General features: G+C 33.0%; 1 protein-coding gene across 12 annotated transcripts in view; it reads right to left on the bottom strand.

The window, feature by feature from the left end:
* Positions 1–19,942, bottom strand: part of MYT1L (myelin transcription factor 1 like) — a 273,439-nt gene that overhangs the window by 8,620 nt on the left and 244,877 nt on the right. For 10 of the 12 annotated variants that reach the window (XR_014174569.1, XM_081943660.1, XM_081943667.1 and 7 more), the window contains 4 exons: positions 12,229–12,291; positions 8,719–8,802; positions 4,603–4,824; positions 1,199–1,290 (listed from right to left, as the gene is read on the bottom strand). Coding sequence is in view for 11 of the 12 variants with exons in the window: in XM_081943660.1 (XP_081799786.1) it covers positions 1,199–1,290; positions 4,603–4,824; positions 8,719–8,802; positions 12,229–12,291 (461 nt within the window). In the remaining variant the exon portion in view is untranslated. Of the gene's footprint in view, positions 1–1,198; positions 1,291–4,602; positions 4,884–8,718; positions 8,803–12,228; positions 12,292–19,942 lie in introns of those variants that run through there. The other 2 variants (XM_081943662.1, XM_081943663.1) reach the window with 2 other exon arrangements.

Genomic DNA, 19,942 nt, shown 5'->3' with positions numbered 1-19,942 from the left:
TTTACTAGATTGTTTTTTGAGTTGTTCAGGAAACTCAATTTTGCAACAATTCTTCTCAGCCCCAAGGACCTTGAGAAATCTCTCTCTGCCTCTCTCTGTCTCTCTCTCCCTGTCTCTCTCTCTCTGTCTATGTATATCTCTTTATCTATCTTCTGGAGGTGGGGAAGGTGAAAAACAGGCCATTTTTGCCAGGTTTTTTTTGCTTCCTGGAGTGTCTGTGTGCCCCATTTTTCACACACCCCAACTCCAGAAGCATTCTGCAGGTCAAAACAAGCAAAAATGGCTCATTTTTTGGGCAAATCTGGAACATTTTCACCCATTGTTGGCCTCCTGGAGTGTCTGTGCACCCTGTTTTATACCTCCTCTTCCTCCAGAATGTCTGCAGGCCAAAATTGTTGGCCTTACCTTTCAGTTCTAGCCTGCGGGGCTCGCAAAGGTAAGTCCTGTGCTCAGCTGAAGGGTGGGTGGGGCAATGTGGGCGGGGCAACCTTGTAGTCCTCTGTGGGCCGGATTAATGGCTTTGGTGGGCTGCACACGGCCCACGGACTGTAGTTTGAGGACCCATGTTCTATACCTTTTAGAACTTTCTTTTTATAAAAAAAAATTGAAATGGGAATAATCTTAATTTCTTATTGATGTATTATTTTAACTACTCTAAAATAGTTTCCGTTAACAAATTTGAACATACAGCATGTCGAAATTATCAAATTGTTTTTGTTTAAATATTTATCCTCAATATTTCAGGATAAAAATTACCTCAAAGTGGGTCCTTGGGAAAAATATAAATAGTAAATTACATAATAAAATTGCTATGGCAATTAAATACACTATCAAACCAGATAGAGATGAAATTAGTGCCTCTTGTTAGCCTAAAGAATTTAGAATGAAATGCAGGTACATTTTTATATAATTTCTTGGACCCAGTGAGATTTGCTTCTGAAGAAAATGTGGCCAGAAAAAGCCTTCAGTTGAGAGTTTGTTTTACTACTTCAGTCCAGACCAGAAGAGGAACACGGAGTAGTGAGGATGAAGTTGTCACAGCAATAGCAGATTCACATACTGTATTCTGATGACTTATTGAGAAGGATTCAAAAACTGTTAAAAGGACTCTATAATATTATCATTATGAGTAAATTAATCTCATTAGCATGAAATAAGGTTTCAATGTCATTTAATTTCAGAAGCATTTACTATTTACCATTACTAGCCCGCTGCTTTATTGTAAGCATTTGTTCTCCCGACAGCTTTGCTCTCTTCATTGCTGATGTAGCTCTGGGGCATCCTGATAGACTGTAGACAATAAGCAAGGAAAGAACTATTAATTGGCCTTTGATTGTATATCTGTCAGCTAAAGCTACCATGGAAACAGCATTAGAAGAAAATCTCTCCCAACTACCACTAAGAAGATACTGCTTTTTGAAAAGGAAAATGAATTCTTCTCAGAAGCGTTCAATCTTTTATATTTAATATTCTATAGTTCATATTTGCATATACAAGAGATACATTCACTATAATATAAACATTAACTGGGAAAATAGAGTAGCTAAGAAAAATATTTAGTTTTGTCCAGAGACATTAATATGTTGTCATATAATATCTGATTCACTATTTTTATACTCTTCATTACATGGAAGCTAACTTACAGGTATTCTAGGATATAAAAATGAAATATTAAAATTGAAATATTGATGTTACTATAATTTTGCCATTAAAATGTATCTGGTACTTAGAATAACAGTTACTGTTATGGGAAAAATGCCTTATTTTCAAGCGGTGAAATGTAATAACAGCAGCCACGTTCATTAATAATGTTCTGAGATGAGATAAACCTAGTCTAAATAAAAATGAAAACATGAAGGATCTATGAAATCACCCTCAACTTCTGTTTTTTTTTTTTTTTTTTTTGGCAATGACATGGAAACAGTTTACTATTTTTTTCTGGGATATATGAATTTTTTTTTACTCTTTGTTTTCCCCGTAGGCTCCCAATCATCAATTGGTTGCAACCCTGCTTAGTTTTTCTAGGATCAATCAAAGTAACCTATAGTCAACAATATATGCAACAATAATTAGAAAAATATTTGCCATAAAAATAAAACTAATAGTAAGCTTATTGAAACTATCTCTAAGTCATATATTTCCAAAGCATGTGAATTAATAGCTTGATCCTTATCTTAAAGAAGTGATGTGCATAGTTTATACTTATTTTACCCAATTGATAATAACTTGATTTCATTTCCTTAATACTATCCGGCCAATTAACTGGTTTAAATGCAGGGACATACAGTCTACTGCTTTCGACACTGGATCGGTTCTGAAAATGTCTAGTACATTTTTGATCAATACAACAGAAATTTACATTTTAACTAGTAAACAAAGGCATATAGTTCAGTAAATATGGAACACCATTTGTTGTGTCTATTTGCTTAGAAAAAGATCTGTACATATATGCATTTAAAAACTAAAAGATTAAGAGAATTAATCAAGATATAAATGTGATGAGAGGTTCAGAACATGGAATGGAGTATTTATTAGTAGTTTTAAGGTGGATCTTGGTTAAAATCGAACATGGAAGAAAATTAAAAGAACAAATCTGAAAGAAGATTGACTATAGAAAAGGAAACATACAAGGCATATATTTTATTTATTTATTTATATTCTCCATTTATTATTTTTATAAATAACTCACGGCAGAGAACATACCTAATATATTTCCCTCCTCCTACTTTCCCATCAATGATCCTATAAGGTGGGTTGGGCTGAGAGAGAAAGTAATTAGCCCAAAATCACACAGCTGGCCTTTAAATCCAATGTGGGACTAACCTGATTCCTTAACCTCTGAGCCAAAAGTAATAGATTAATCTCCAGACTGAATGACTGGAAAATGGCTGAAGGGAATGGGGTGGATATTGGAACAGAGTCAAGAATTATGTTTTAGATTATCACAGAAATATATGGAGTTGCAACTAATAGGACATGTTGAAAAAAGATGCTTGGTTGAAAAAAGTTGTGGATGAGAAAAAAAAATTGCACATACAAAAATGCTGCAAATTATGAAGATAAGAGAAAGATATATTGTGACCTACACAGACAAAGCAAAGAGTGTAATCAAAGAATGAATACAAGAATAAAAGTAGCAGAATAAATGCAGATTACTTTTAATAGAAATTAAACAGCATTTGTTGAGTGGATGAAAACAGCTAAAAAGATGCCTTCAGTAGAGGGAATGAAATCAAGAATAAAAGTAAGGAAATTATTTTGGATGAAGCTGAATGTTGGAAGGAGTACAGTATTCTAAAGATTCTAGAATACTAGATTTTAGAGATGTATTAGTGAGCATAGATGGCTTAAGAGATGTCTATGGTAAAGAGAGAAGGGGTAGGATCAAACATTTAGACACTGCATGTATGAATGTTAATTACAAAAAAGAATGACCAGAACAAAATAAGGATGTTAAGGTGGTGTGGTTAATATAGTGAATTAATAAGATTGAAGTGACAAAACAAATACATAAAGGAAGAATGACTGGGTAGAAAGGAAAGGGAAGACCGAGAAAGTTAAAACTGAATCAAGAAATGGTGATTAGAAAACAAAATGCAATAAAGGAAATGATGTATGGGTGTGATGGATCAAGAATGGTTTGCAAGGATAGAAAATATTTAGAAGTATAATGAATAATCCTGATATAAACTAGATTTATTTAGTGTTTCTCTTCTTTTGCTTTACCTCCAATTTATTTTTTTCTGTTTATTACTGCATTATTATTATTTTTGCAATTTGAACAATGTTGTTTATTTTGAAAGAACGTAGTATGATGGGAACATATAGTGCAAACACTTTTTATTGTTTATTTTATATTGGTAGGCTTCTTTTCTATAAAATGTAGAATGCAGAAGTACTAATAATTATGATTTAGAATGATCGACAATCTGCTGCCCATTCACTCCAGATTATCTTGGAAACGACTTATGTTCCTTTAAAAAAATTAGAAAAATATGAATAATTTTCCAAGCCTGAGCATCTTCCTAAACACAGGGATTCTTAAATATCCTATTTTTTTGTTCAGTGAGTACATTTGAAAAGATTGGGGGCAAAATCACATTCCATAGCAGATTCTCTTGCTTCTATTCATCCAGAAGCAGCTTTACAAAGAAGATAGGACTTTCAATTCAAAATAGAGAAGAGTATAGATATTATTGTTCATAAATCTGTGTCTTAGTTGAAGTGAATGGGATTTTAATAAACATTAGAGTCCTCTGTGCTCTACGGATGTATCAGATGAAAAGCTCACAATATGGAACTTTATTGTCAGTTTGTTATATGTAAACAATACCAGGGGTAGGATATTATTATTATTATAGATTCAGCATTAAATCTCCTGAAAGAACCATAGATTTAAAGTTGGGCAATTTTTATCCACTTATCTGGAACTCTTGATCAACTATACCTCACAAATTAACAGGTATTAAAACATTATTATAATGCATGCATACTATAACCAACAGGATTCATGCTTATTAAAAATTCACATAGGAATAATAGATAGATGGATGATGGATGGCTAGAAAGATAGACAGACTGATAGATAATGCCATTACTCACCTCCTATGTGTAAGAAAGCTACCACTGACATGTCCAGAGCCATCACATCCTGGTGTTGGACACGACATACCTTCCGTCTTCACTGACTTCCAAGAAAACTGGGAGCCATTCAGATACCCATCTTTTTGCCTTTTAGTAGCAAGAGGGCACCCTGATGCACTACGATGAGATGCATATTTCCCAGTTATGTGACCCTGACCATCACAACCAGGAACTGGACATCTGGATAGCAGATAGATGAAATTAACTTTACTGTCTTGCCATCATATACCTGGCAGCCTCTACAACAAAGTCAAAATAAATCTCACATAAAAAAAAGAACAATCATGCTTTATGGTTTAAAAACAAAATAAAACAATAAGAACACCAACCAAGAAAAGCAACGCAAATGTAAAAGATGTTCATGGAATTAAGAAATAACCTTAATAAACTAGCAATGTACATATACTGGAATGTTGCACCACCAATCTGAGAAAGATCTGTTACAGTGGAAGCAAATTTGCTCCTTTCTGAATAATAGACAGTAAACACAGTCCTTCTGTGAAGAAAATGGGTGGTTTCTAAATTTGATTTAAAAAATAATAAATAAGCATGCTAGTGTAGTTAGTAATAATATCAAGATTTTTCACTTACAGCAAATGTAGATTTTTTTTATTTTTATTTTTGGGATATTCAATAGGGAATGTCAAGTCTATAACTGCTTTTCTAAATAAGCAGACAACAAATATAATATTTATGAATCAGCACTCCATCGACATGGATAGCTCCTTGCTTGTACAAGGAGTACTCAAGTCCACTATGAGACTGTACCCTCAGCACAGAAAGTGACAATCTGAGTTAGCTTGTCCCTACAATATTCGACTTGGAATGCTTACTTGGGAAATATATAGTCTCATTGTTACTATTCATGTATTTCTTTCTTTCTTCTATCTTTTGCGTGAGAAAGTGATTGGGCCAAAACGCTAGTAGAAGATTGACTCTGGTTAGGCTGGCCCATTGGCAAAACAACCATGTTGCTTCTCAGACTCCACCTGCTTCCAGCAAATAGCACATGATTGTGCAAACCTATAAGCATCAAGTAGCTATAAAGAGATGGAATAGATTGACTGGGTGTAGAATAAAGAAGAGTGAAAGAGATGGCATGCTTCCCCAAAATTCCTTGTTGATACTTTGCTGGCCAGTCCTTTACATGGTAGGAATCTCCAAAGTCAGATAATCAACCTTACTCTAAGTAAAACTTGAGCTAGCTTTAACATGACATCCCCCATTTTAATACTTGTTTAAAGCCCTTCTACTGTGTTCTTGCAGATGCCAGTGGTCATTGCCTGCAAAATCTGAATGATAATTATCCTTGCCCTGTTTATCTCTGTCTTTATTTTTTGGTCATTCCACCAGCAGTGTCCAGTCAGTGGCTGACATCTCAAAAACTCTGGGGAAATTATGAAGGAAGAAACTAAACTGATATTTCATCATAGCACTGTATTATGACCATGTGCTCAGAGACTATGCAGCATTGTTAATAATGTTTTGTATGTCATGTTCTTTCCATCTATTCTTTACCGAGTGCCTTTTATGGGAGCAGTGCTAAAAATGAAGCTACTATACTGTAGAAATGAATGAAATGAATGGAAGCTGAATAAGAGAAGAAAACATCGCTGCAGTAGCTTTCCATTCTGAAAACATAATTCACCTAAGTGCCCATATGGTTGAAGAGCCATCATCACATTTCTGTTATTCTTCTCCCTTTTATAACTCATGAAGAATATTTGGCAAAGCGTGTTCCTTTTTTTCATCTTACCCAATTGTACTCTGCTAAGAAATGGAGGGAAAATAGACAGCAGCAATTCCCATGTTCCACTGTGATATAGCTTTCTAGGTACTTAACGCTGATGGTTATACATTTATTGATTCAGAATATTTCATTGTTTTGCATTCCCACATCAGAAGTAGGAGAGTCAAAACCTTCAAGTAGTACCCCGTAACATGCACTAGAAAATGTAGGTAGAAACTGGGCAAAGAAATTCAGTGAAACTTTTAAGGAAAAAAACCCACCCTTCTCTTTTGATTAAATTAAACAATTAATTATATTATTGTTGCTTGGCCAAGGTTACTGTACTGAAGTCATACAAAGATGCTGATACATTTTAAATAGAGGAAAGTTAAGCCGCAATGAAAAACAACTTCCCTTGAAAAGAATGTATTCTATTGAGGAGGTAGGCTGACACTAAGACACTGAAATATAATATGGCAGCCAAATAGACTGAGCATAGGCAAACCAGACAGGAGGAAGCAGTTACTGAGAAGAAAATAACTCCTGATTTTGACAAAATAACCAACAATTTAACAGAACAAAAATTGAAATCAAAGGAATTCCAGGTGGAAAAAAACAGAAGACACATCAGCTGTGGCTCTGGAATGGTGATTGGCTGGTGCTCACTCTGAATGGTTGGGAAAGTTGGGTAGTAAGAGGTTAACTCTTAGGAAAACCAAGTGAAACACTAGATTTGGAGCAAAAATCCATGACAGAGTCATTCATGTAGAAAATCCTCTTTTGCTGCAAACACTAACTACTACTTCTTCCACTATTGCCATAAAACAACTTTTCTTCATTCTGTTGAAATCATTATTGGACTAAGTATGTAATGGTGACAGGACCATTATTTCTCTTTTTGCAACCTTCTGGATTCCTAGCCAGAACAAATAAGCATGGCTTTCCTTTACAATAAGAGTCAGATATCCCCTTAGGACATAGCAGGTGTATTATAAATGATGCAGGACAGAAATAAAGTATAAGAAAACTGAAAAAAAGTAGTGGGGTGACATTCCCTATTAAATATGGGATGGTGGGACAACATTGCTTAGGAACCGAAAAAAAACACAGGAAAAGACATAACTAATAAGGCATTACATTTATTTGTACAATTAAAAAGAAGCTTATGTAGCACAATAAATTACTTATTGAGAGAGAAGGACTAAACTGAGAAATTGTATGTAATTTTTAAAGACGTCTATCTCAAATTTAGCATCCATGTTGAAATAAGATAAAAGAAATGAAAGATATAGAACAAACAAATTGACTGAATGAAGTTCAAGGAAATATGGGAACAGTTGAAGAATTCTAAAAAAGCATATCTGAACCACAATGAAATCGGATAGCAATGACTGTGAAGATATATACACATTTATTTCCCTTTTGACCCTCCAAACAGTTCAGCTGGGTAATCCATCATCAAATGCACTGATTTGAAGGTAGAATGTTGAACCCAGTCATCAAGGTCTATTTTACTGTAAACCCCCCCCCCCTCTATTTTTTCTCCTGTGTGTGCACATGACATCCTGCTTTTTCCAGGATGACTTCTTGAACTTCAAATTGGAGTTCATGTGATGTTCTTTAGAATAATAAGTTTAGTAAGATGTCTTGTTTCTGGAAAGTGAAAAGAGGCCCCATGAATGTGATTCCCAAATGTTATTCGGCATCACATTCAGGATTCATTCTGAATCAAAGCATTGCCCTAATAATTAGGATTGCTCTAAAAATTACAGTATCAATGTAATTTAATTTTCAGTACTCTGTCACCTGAAGACTCTACCAAAAGAAACATCATCCTATTTTCAATATTTCTCTTTCCCACTGTATTTTTAATGGTTCTTTTGTAATTGCTGCTTTATAAAACTCCTTCCTGGATAAATAAAAATGGTATGTGTGTGTGGTGATGGAGATGTCAACAAATGACGCACAAACATTTGTACATAAAAAGAAAATGGCTTTGATCCAACACAATTTCTTGCTGTTGCCTATGACAAGAGAAAGCTTTCTTCATATTCCGTCTCATGACCAGGCATGAAAAATATGTGAATACATTGTGTTACTGGATAATATTCTAATATGATATATTTCTTAACTAAAACAAGTTTCTTCTAGCTTGTACTGGGTAACTCTCTTGTTTATTATTTGGTAGAATTATATGATAAGAAATTCAACAAGATAACCCTAATTATATAAATATGTAAGCTTAAAAATGACCAAAATGTATACATATGGGAGAGCATTATCATTCAACTATAAGAAGAAAACCGACATAGTAGATTAAATCATATATAGCTGTCCATACTTACCTAATTGGCTCTTGATCTTCCTTGTCTTCTTTACTTTGTACTATTCTAATCCCACTTTTCTTTGCTCGTGGACAACCAGAAAGGCTGAATAAAGAAAATCAATGAAATTATTTATTTCTAAACATAATCAACTAATCTAAAAAAATGCACACTGAATAAAAATGACATGCAGGTTAAGTTCTTTCTACCTTTGACTTCATTTTTTTTTTACTGTTTTTAAATGAAAGAACAATGGCAAGAATTAACCACAAGAGGGAACTCATATTTCATTAGATGTGAATATAGGCTCAAATTTAAGAGTAATAAGAAAAGAATAGCTATTTTTTAATGAAATCTCAAATGAGAACAATGCTGATTTTCAGAGAACTCTGAATCATGAAAATCAGAAAGTTATATAGTTTGCAATTAGTATAATTGAATCATACTTTTCTAGGGTTGTGAAGTATTCTTCCTTTGCCAACCACTTCATCTCTAAACCACAAAGTAAAAAAAAACAAAACACTGTAAATGTATTACTTTTTCATTAATGCCAACCTTTATCCTAATATAAGAAATTTACTTGTAAGTGAATATTCATCACTACTATAAATTCAAAATGTATTCCTAGTACTTGTTTTTTTTTCACTGAAGTTAAATTGGGCTTCTCATACAAAGGAAGCATCTCTATCAAACTCTTCCATATGAAAGAACGCAAGGATTTCATAGCAATCCAAATAAACCCTTTCAACATGCCACTTCACCCAATTTCTGCACATTGACTGTGCCTGAGCAATTCTATTGAGCTTGTGAGTATAATCCAGTTCCAAGCAAAATGCAGATTCTCATAGTCCATAAACATATAAACTTCTTATAGGCATAGTCAATATATTTTGTGGAGACAGCAAGTATAATTTAAGTAGCCCTCCCCATATGAAAATAATATAAAAAGCCTACTGTTTATAAAATGAGTAAATATATTAGAAAGGGGCCACACATGAAATGAACCAGAAATTAACTGGGCAAAACAGCATCTGGGTTAAGCTCTTCCATGTCTAGGAATGCAAATCCTTTTATGTGACATCTGCACAATATTAGTTATTCCACTCTAGTCAGCAAATGATGCTGAATGGAGATAAATACATTTCATTCTAATTATTATTTGACCCAGAAACACTGTTTTTATTCCATGGTAGCCCTGTGATATATAAAAATATATAGACTTAGCTAATGAGAGGTTCTTGATTTTAAAAATAATAAAAAATCAAAATTCCTAAAGGCCTGAGTCACAATATGGAATGATTGTTTGCCCCTCCTAATCACTAATGAATGGGTTTAGCAAATAATGTTTATGAATGGTATAAATAAGGCAGATCTATACATTCATATTTGGCTCCTTCAGACAAATGTGATCAAGAAAGACTCTACAGCAAGCCACATATATCTAATGAAGTCTAATGAAATATTTGGAATGTAAGTCAATTGGTAGAAGCTTTCTGTAGTCCTCTGGGTTTTTAAAAAATATATAGCAAGAATATAAGAACAGCAATGCCAGACCATTGGTTCCTGTAGTGGCCAGCCTGAAGCTCTGGGGTGCTCATAAGCAAAAAAGTAATACAGTATATAATTTACTGTGGCCATTGTCCTCCTAGAGATAAAATTAACTTCCAAGAATTATAGATCTATTTTACATGGAATTATCCATTCTCCTTTTACTGTAAACAGTCCAAGTCAGTGGCTATCACTTTATCTAATGAATTTTACAGGTAAATTATATAGTAGATAGATGAAAAAAAAATGTCTGTCCTTTCCAGTTCCAACTTCATCAGATGGCTGAATTTCGTCATGTTTTAAGGAAATACAAAACCTTTTCCTGTTCTCTATCTCTATATCCTTAAACATGCCATTCTCTATTGCCTTTTTCCTAAGCTATAGAGTTCCAAATGTACTAAATTGAGGTAGTCCTCAATTTACAACCGTTTGTTTAGTGATCATTCAAAATTACAATGGCACTGAAAAATATGTCCCTTTTTTCATAATTATGACCTTTGCAGTATCTGAATGATCATGTGATCAAAATTTAGGTGCTTGGCAATTGGTTCATATTTATAACCTTTGCTGTGTCTCAGGATCATGTGATCACCTTTTGTGATCTGACAAACAAAGTCAATGGGGAAGGCAAATTGATTTAACAATGAAGTTACTACCTTTCAGCCAACATGATTCATTTAACAACTAACACAAGAAAAGAGTAAAATTGGGGAAAACTCACTTAACAAATGTCTCAACAGACATTAACAACAAAAAATGTGGGCTCAATTGTGGTCCTAAGCTGTGGACTACCTGTAGACTTTTGACATAAAGCAAGTGTTTGAGACCTCTGATTCTTATGTTTTCCTTCTGTACTTTTCAAATGTAGCAACCAGAATTTATATGGTATTCTATATGCAGATGCAGCATATATTTGTATAACAGAATTACAAGGTTTCCAGTTTCATTTCCAATCTTAATGATCCCTAGCACTGAATTTGTCTTTTACCACTGCTACATAATGAATGAACATCTTTTTCTGATTTTTCACTACCTCTAACATTTCCCCCCAAAATTCTATCGTATATCCTGGGGCAGGGCAGGGAGGTTCCAATCTGTATCACTTTGTAAAAATACAATTGAACTACATTTTCATTTAATTGACCATTCATCCAGTATTAAAGAGATTCTTCTGAAGCTCTTCACGATCATGTTTGGTTTCCATTGCCCCAATTAATTTACTATTATCTGCAAATTTAGCCAGCTTACTCTTTATAGCTAAATCAGGAAACAAATGTAGAAAATAAAAGGCACTGCTCCCAACACTAATTCTTAAGAAGTTCTTACTTTTGCCACTTAGAAAACTGCCCGCATATTCCTATTCTCTCTGTTTTTTAATAATTAGCAACCTGGTTTTTGGAAAAACTTAGATTTAATATATATAGTCCCTCAATTAGCTTTTAATCCATTTTCACCTATACATTTCCATATTGGTATTTGTATGAAATATTATTTCTGTATTCTATACTTGGCACTCTATAAAACAGGCAGCAGATTATTTACTGATATATAACTATGGTGGACATGTTTACCTTATCATTTATTTCTGATTCAAGCACTTTAGAATCTATGCTGCGTTTTAATTGGTTGTTGCTATTTTTTTTTTGTATCTGATGTAGGAATATGTAACATTTAAGAACCTATTACACTGACATCTTAATTTATTTTGCTAGTAATATTTGCTAAGTAGGTAAATTATTTGTGATTTTGCTTTAGTACTATATTAGATCTTAATGGTTTATAGTATAATTAATTATTTGGAATTGAATGCTGAATTGTTTTGGAGATTTAATCATTGTTATGATGATTGCTATTTTGTATCTGTTATGAATTTATATTAAGTACAGCATCTGTAGGAAAGTGATCTTATTACTTGAAATCACTTGCTGTTAGTGTCTTTTTCTTGGAAACTGCTGTCATAATGAATTTCACTTTTCCACATACCTTCGATGTGAAGCATAATTCCCTGTAATGTGTCCAGAGCCATCACAACCGGGTGTTGGACATCTAAAATAAAGAAGTAACAATAACAATATTAATTGAACAATTTTCTCTAGAAAAATAAAAACCTTACATAGCAAATATTTGTTATTATTTTAATCTTAATATTGCAAATATCTTTGTTCATGAGCTGGAGAAAATTGTTAATAATTAAAATGGAGAAAGTTTTATTTTTTGATCAATCATCCATTACTGACTATATATTTAAATATCCACCAGGAGCATATTCTTAGTGGGCCTATCTTGCATTTGCCAGTTGTTATTTTCCATTGGCTTGAGTCTTCTTCTGTGCTAAGCCCTGATGCTACAGTATTGTTGACTTCTCAGCTCAAACCTCTGAAACTAAAAGAAACAATCCACAAAATGTTATAGTAGCACACAAATGTATTAATAATTATATATGGTATCTTGCAGATCACGGGTGTCAAACTTGATCGCATCACGAGCGAGCTCGTGATATATTGTGACTTTTTTTGCCTTTGTGGAGCCGGGGCAGATTTGGCCTGCACATGACATAGCCGGCCTGCGGGCTATGACAGCTTGACAGGCCTGTGAATGTAGATGATTACATCAAAATAATGAATGCTATAAATTAAGTAGGATTATTCGTTTTAGCCACAATAAATATTTTAATAAATTGAAAGTAATATTCATGAAATAAAATGAATCTAAAATACGGATACTGCCCTCTTGTGACAAAAACCAAAACGTGCATTTAGAGTCTACAGGAGATGTAAAATTACAGTTTACATCTCAGTCTGTCATATATTTTTATAGCATTGAAAATATCTTGAAATTAATCCATTGTACTATATAGTATCTCACTCTAGAGTTTTACAACCAAGGATAAAACTAAAATCTAAGCATGTTAAGACCGTTCAAATGTACTCATTGAGCACATTTAGAAAATCATATTTTTATCATCTACTTGACAAATCACAAAGTTCAGAGTTCAAAAGTTGAAGTCTATTTAGCTGAACTTTCAGCAAAACCAATATATGAACTCCATGATACACCCACAAACTCTGATATACTGTCTCATGGTTAAAAAAATCTTAAATGATTAATACCACTTTGCCAAGGAATACACATTTTTTTCTGTGGAATGGAGATGAGAGAAACTGTCCATCCTATTCATGTAGTAGCATGACCTTACACGATGATACACTGTCTTTTGGGCTTAGATCAAAATAAATTAGAATATAATTTCTCTATAGTCGTTTCTCTTTCATTGTAAGTTTCATTGTAGTATATAATGCAACTTATATAGCATGAATTTTCATACATTTTGACAGAGATCCTTCTTACTTTGGAAGAACAACCCTGAAAACCAGATTATAGCTAGGTTGTCATGGTGACACCACTCCTTTGCCTCCTGCTTAACTTTCTATTTTTCTCCCTCCAATGCCTTATTACTTAGATTTGATTAGTATGCATTTTTGGCTTTTTAAAAAAAAGCTTTGTAAGATTGTGATTTATTCTCCAATTAGGACAATCTTTTGTAGCATTTAAATTACATTTCTACATAATTTACATTTCTAAATTTAAGACAAAGTTCAATTCTTGGAAAATTCTCAAACTTTCAAGTTAATGTCCTAAAACATTTCTGTCATATAACATTTAGATTTTCATGTCATATACAATGATCTTAAATTTTAAAGATCTGAATTATCCAATAATAAATAGCTTTCTATTAAACTGGCAAGCTGAGAAGTTCTTCATGGACTTAAAGAGCATTTTTTTATTAAATGGGGAAAAGCCACTTGCAGGGAAGAGATCATGTCTGTTATTTCAATTCATTATTCATTTATTAATGATATTAGATTAAATCTATAAAGTGGATCATATTTTCTCACAAATTTTATATCACTGAGAAAAAAATGAAGTGAAAGCTATGTAACCCATTTATAAAGTACTGTTTGCAATAGCATTCCTCCAGATTGCTGACAGAATAAATCATCATCTCTTTATCTCCATTCACTCTGAACTAAGATACTGTGGGAAGAGTCAGAATAAGTCTATGAACTAAAATAGTGGTCAAGAAACAAGTTCTGTCAGATGAGTTAATAGTAACTTTTAAAGCTTCTAGTTTTGTAATAGAAATCCTGAAATACTTTGGGGAAGGGTTAAGCATTATTTTCATATTTAGTAGTTTATTTTTTTTTAATGCACAAAAATCCAAATAGTGAGTTAGAAGCAGTTCACTAATTAGAATGTATCTGAAAGGAATTGAGTGTATTTTTGGGTTGATGCATTGAAATATTAATGGGAAAGTATTGCTATTCAAAAATTATGTAAACAACATAGTCATGTAGAAATGTGATACTGACATATACACTAAATCTGTGATACATCACCATTAATAAATACAAATAAAGTGCTTAGCCAATGGGAAGAGAAATTGAATATGATGTAGGAAAATCAAAAGCAATTTCTACCTGTATATTGCATTATCCCAGTGTTTCTCAAACTTGGCGACTTTAAGTCCTGTGGACTTCAACTCCCAGAATCCCCCAGCCAGCATAGCTGGCTGGGGAATTCTGGGAGTTGAAGTCCACAGGACTTAAAGTCGCCAAGTTTGAGAAACACTGCATTATCCCTTAATTTATACTAGATGGAAAAAGAGTCAGTATGATCATGATGTTTGTCCAGTATGAAACCATGGTTTTTGCAGGTGGTGACTGGTCTTTCTAGCACAATGGAACCCTGTGATAACTTTCTAATTGCTGAAAAGAATCATAAATTAGTCTCAGATCTGAATGTGAAATAAGAACATATGGGGAAAGTCCCAAATGGGAAAGAATCATGATCCTAACTCTGCAAACTGTGATCCAGATGGGAGAAAAAATGGGACTACAAGGCAAATGAATCTAAAACGCAGAGTTCCTGCTTTGATGCTAGCAGCTTTCCTTTATTGTCATACACGGACTTCATATTGAAATAGAATTTGACTATCAACAATTGACCAATTAGTTGTTCCTAGATTCTTTTTCGTTTCTTTCTAACGCTTCCAGAAAATTGTACACAGAAATATTTATTCTGACAAATGCCCAAGTTGAGCTATGATTGGAGGCATGAAGGAAAAGTTAAAAAAAGCCCTACCTATAGTTTTGTAAAGGAAGTCTGTTGTTTCTTTGTCTGCTCTATCCATCCTACTGAAAAAGTCTTGTGCAACTTTCTTGCAATAAACGTAATGTGCAATATATTTTAAGGAAATGAAACTGCTCTACATCAACAATACATAGGTATTAACATCATATTGGTCCATATGAATTGCTGGACTTGTTCAAAACACCTCTCTGAACTGATTCTGGTCAAGTAAGATTGAAGAGACAAAATATTACTCTGTAATTATTCTGGAATGCCTAATGAAAAGAGAAATAGTTTTATAGTCAGCTAATGCTCTTATATTCCTTATTATAATGAATATATTAGTCAAACCTAAATAGTAATTTCATTTTATTTTAATAGTAATTACTTATTCAACAAACTATTACCAAAATATATATTGACTTGGTACAATGTATAAACATGATTACTAGAGAGAAAATGAAGGTACTTTTATAAAGATCAAAATTATAAAGATATATTCAGGAATGATTTGCTGGTTACATGGGAATAACATGGAGCCTCATAATACACAGACAACTAAACATTTTTTTAAATCCAGTTTTTGTTCCAATAGTTTTATACATAATTTTTTCTTCAAAAAGTACAGTTTGGAATGTACTAAAAATAGGAATCAAATTAGAAAAAAAAACTGATCTTGATCATTTTAAGCATTTCAATGTAATATGACTTTTTTAAAAATTCTTGAAATAGAATAAATTAGATATAACCAACATGTTATAGCAAGATGTTTCTAGAGTGATAAATTTAAATACAAATACAGAAAAAAGCAACCCAAGAATAGTAGTACTTTATAGTAATTGCAATAGATATATTTTTTAAAAAGATACCTTGGTTTCCTTTGGTTGTTTTGATTAGATTTATTTTTTGCACAGAAACTGCATTGCACAGACATTCATACTATTTACCATTTGTGCCTTGCTAAACTTTTGCCACTCTTTCTCACAAAAGGGCAAAAGGTCTTTTCATAGTTTCTTCTGGCCACAATGTTTAAAACTTAGAAAAATACATTATTGCAAGCTCTAAAAATAGGCACATCACAATTAAGAATTAAACAACCTCTTCTCACAATTCCCACTCCTGAAACCCAGCCCCACCTGTATGTGTTATGTAGTCCCAGCCATTTGGTGCCTTTATCTCTCATCTTCATTAAGAGAGTAATAAATATAAATATGCAAACTAGATTCTCATTATAAAATTTTAAATATTGTCATTCTAGCAATTACACCATGTTTACTCTTTAATTAAGTTCAATTATATTAATCTGTTTTCTGTTGTTGCCTTTTAAATCAGTTCTTTTCTTCTAAAATCATAGAAAATTAAAAAAAAATGAAATTTAGAATACTAATTAAAAAACCACAGAAAAATTACATGATTCATTAATAGAAAATTTAAGCTGTGAATTTAAAATAAACTTTAACTTTAGAAAGGTGTCTTCTAAAAATAGACCATTTACTGTATAATTATTAATCTTCCCTTTATTCCCTTTGTACTAAGCAGAAAGTAGTTAAGGGCAGAGACACTTTCCATATATAATCCAAATGGCCAAGCCTATCTATTCTCCTCTCTCCATTGGTTATTATAGTCTGAGTAATTGAATCTATCTTGTTCTTTCAGTATCTAATACATACATTGTAGTCATACCTAGGTTTAAAATTAGAATAAAGATCCTTTATGGTATGAGACAATTAAATGATTTAAGCTTCCAAAACAGAAAAGAAATAGTGTTATGAAGCACACTTGACTAAAGTCAGGTTTAGCTCATGTCCCAATGTGACACAATCATGTCAATCAACACTTTGTGCAGAGGTTTGCATACACCCACATACATGCATATCTATTCAGATAAAGGTTGTATGACTCAAGTATAAGTCACATCCAGTTCATAGTTCTGGATTCCCAGTTAAATTCTTGTACAGACTTGGAAGGACAAAATTGCTGGGTTTTGTAGCATTCCTTCATTTAAAGAGACTATATTTTTATCATCTTTTTGGGAAATATAGATACACATGAAGTACTGATGCCTTTTCAATAAAGGTTAGCTTTATTGATTACACATATATTGTGTAATATATCTGTATACCCACATTCACTTGAAATATTATAACTTATTAGGTCAGGATAGTTTTCCATCTGACTCATTACCGCCTACAAATGCAGGCAAAGAATTGAGACTTTTTCATATATGTTACTTGACACTTTTCTAACTGGAGTAACTGTGAATGAAATTGGGGACCTTTTACATGCAAATCATCTTCTCTGCTAATGTACTATTGCCCAAATTTTCCTCATTTATGTCACATTATATGGCTACAGTTTTTTTCATCTGGGGAATCCCAAATATTTATTTTAGAAGCTTCAAAATCAATATTTTGATTCAAAATATTCAGCCCATTAAAATTGGGTACAATGAGAGATTCTCCATGTTTTACTCAATGCTAAGGGGAGATCCTGAAGAGGATAATTCCAAACCACATGGAAAATCATCTTTTTCTGCTGGAAGAATACTACAGCTTGGTTGTAGTCCTGCTTTCGACAAGAAATATACAGTGGCTGGAAACCCTCACCTAAGGGTTTAGGATGAGGTAACTTGCATAAGTCACAGTGAATTGGTTTATTAAGCCCTGATGGATGAGTTCAACACATCACTCTAAGCCAAATCAAAGCACATTATGGTTTTGCATGGTATATGAATCAAGCTATAAAGAAGTAAGTATCTGACAATTTTCTATGTTTTTATCTACCAATTTATCCTAATGCTGCAAATTTACTTTATTTTACTTTACTACATTTACTTTAGTCCCTTTCTATTACTGTGAACTAATGAAGATGAGATCTTAAATAGTGCAAGGTAAACAAATTGAGCCCATTTCCCTATTAGTGACATGTAATATAAGCTAACCCTGTAGATGCAGAAAAAGAGGGCAATGCAAAACTGAGTTCCCAGAATGGGTTAGAAAAGAAAGAGTAAGATACAATGGTCGCAGCACTTTTATATTGTTGTTATTTATTAAACAAATTTATATAACCACTCAACTCACACATAGATGACTCCAGGTGGCTTTTTAATGCAGCGGCATTGAGTCATGAGGTATTTGAGTATTGAAACCTTTTTGCTGGAAAATCAACAGACTTTGTGATTAATATTCTTGAGATATTTTAAGAAGAATAAACAGTTTTAGCTGCAGGGATACTTTACATTTGCAGGACTGCAGAAGATTAAGAAAGAAGAGTTGTATCCACTCCAGCTAGCCTTGGCTACACTAAAGTGTACTCTGAAGAAAGAAGGAAAGTTCCACTGGCATTTTAATAGTATAACTCTGGTGCTTTCTTCTGTTTTGGAAATTACAAAGATGAGAATTGTTCTATCAATGCCTGTTCAGCATGATAGTGGCCTTTTTAGAACCAAAGAACATAATACAAAAAAATTGTAACAAAAGTATAAATTAAAAAATGCAAGGCATAGTATACTATAAGGTAGCTTAAAAATACTCAATGTGTAGGTAGTCCTTGATTTATGACTGCAATTGGGACTAGATTTCTGGACATAAATCGCTATAGTCTTAAATTGAGGAACTCATATGATTAGACCCAATTTCACATTTTTGTAGCGTTTATTAAGTGGCGGTTAAGCAAATGTCATGAATGTAATTGTGACTCCATTCTTTCGAATTGGTTATTTCACTGGAAATCAGTAAAAAAGTGCTGCAAATGAGCAAGAAACATTGCAAATTGTATTTATATAACTACGGAACGCTGCAACAGGTTAGAAAGGTGAACCAGGGGAAGGGTGGCACAATATTTTACTGTGGCCAGAAGTGTTTTATGGGCTATAAAGCATTTGTTCCTGTTTCAAATGGTTGTCAGGTGACCAATTGTTGGTCAAGGATAATAATAAGAAATTGATATGTTTAAGAAAACATAAGCCATTTTATATGAAAACATTCTTTGTCATCAATTATATTTTCTGTATGCATTTTACTTACAAAGTTTTAAGAAACAGAAGTAATAACATATGGGGGAATCATTATTCTAAAGAAAAATCTTCTGAAAAGATGAACGGTACTTATTATCTTTTAATAAATACACCAGTAATGTTACAAATATAGAGAACTGTACATAGAACTATTAGAATTGCAAAAAGTCCACAGAAGTTGAGCCCAGTACTCTTCAACATCTTCATCAATGATTTGGATGAGGGAATAAATGGGGAACTCATCAAATTTGCAGATGACACCAAGCTGGCAGGAATAGCCAACACTCCAGAAGATAGGCTTAAGATACAGAAGGATCTTGACAAACTTGAACATTGGGCACTATCTAATAAAATGAAATTCAATGATGAAAAGAGTAAGGTTCTACATTTAGGCAACAAAAATGGAATGCACAGGTACAGTATAGGTGATACCTTGCTCAGTAGTAGTAATTGTGAAAGGGATCTTGGAGTTCTAGTGGACAACCATTTAAATATGAGCCAGCAGTGTGCAGCAGCTGCCAAAAAAGCCAACACAGTTCTAGGCTGCATCAA

This window comes from Natrix helvetica (assembly GCF_964273705.1).
Source record: "Natrix helvetica genome assembly, chromosome: 2".
Lineage (NCBI taxonomy): Eukaryota > Metazoa > Chordata > Lepidosauria > Squamata > Natricidae > Natrix > Natrix helvetica.
Note: the sequence above shows the minus strand (reverse complement) of the source record. Positions and strands in the feature narration are given on the sequence as shown.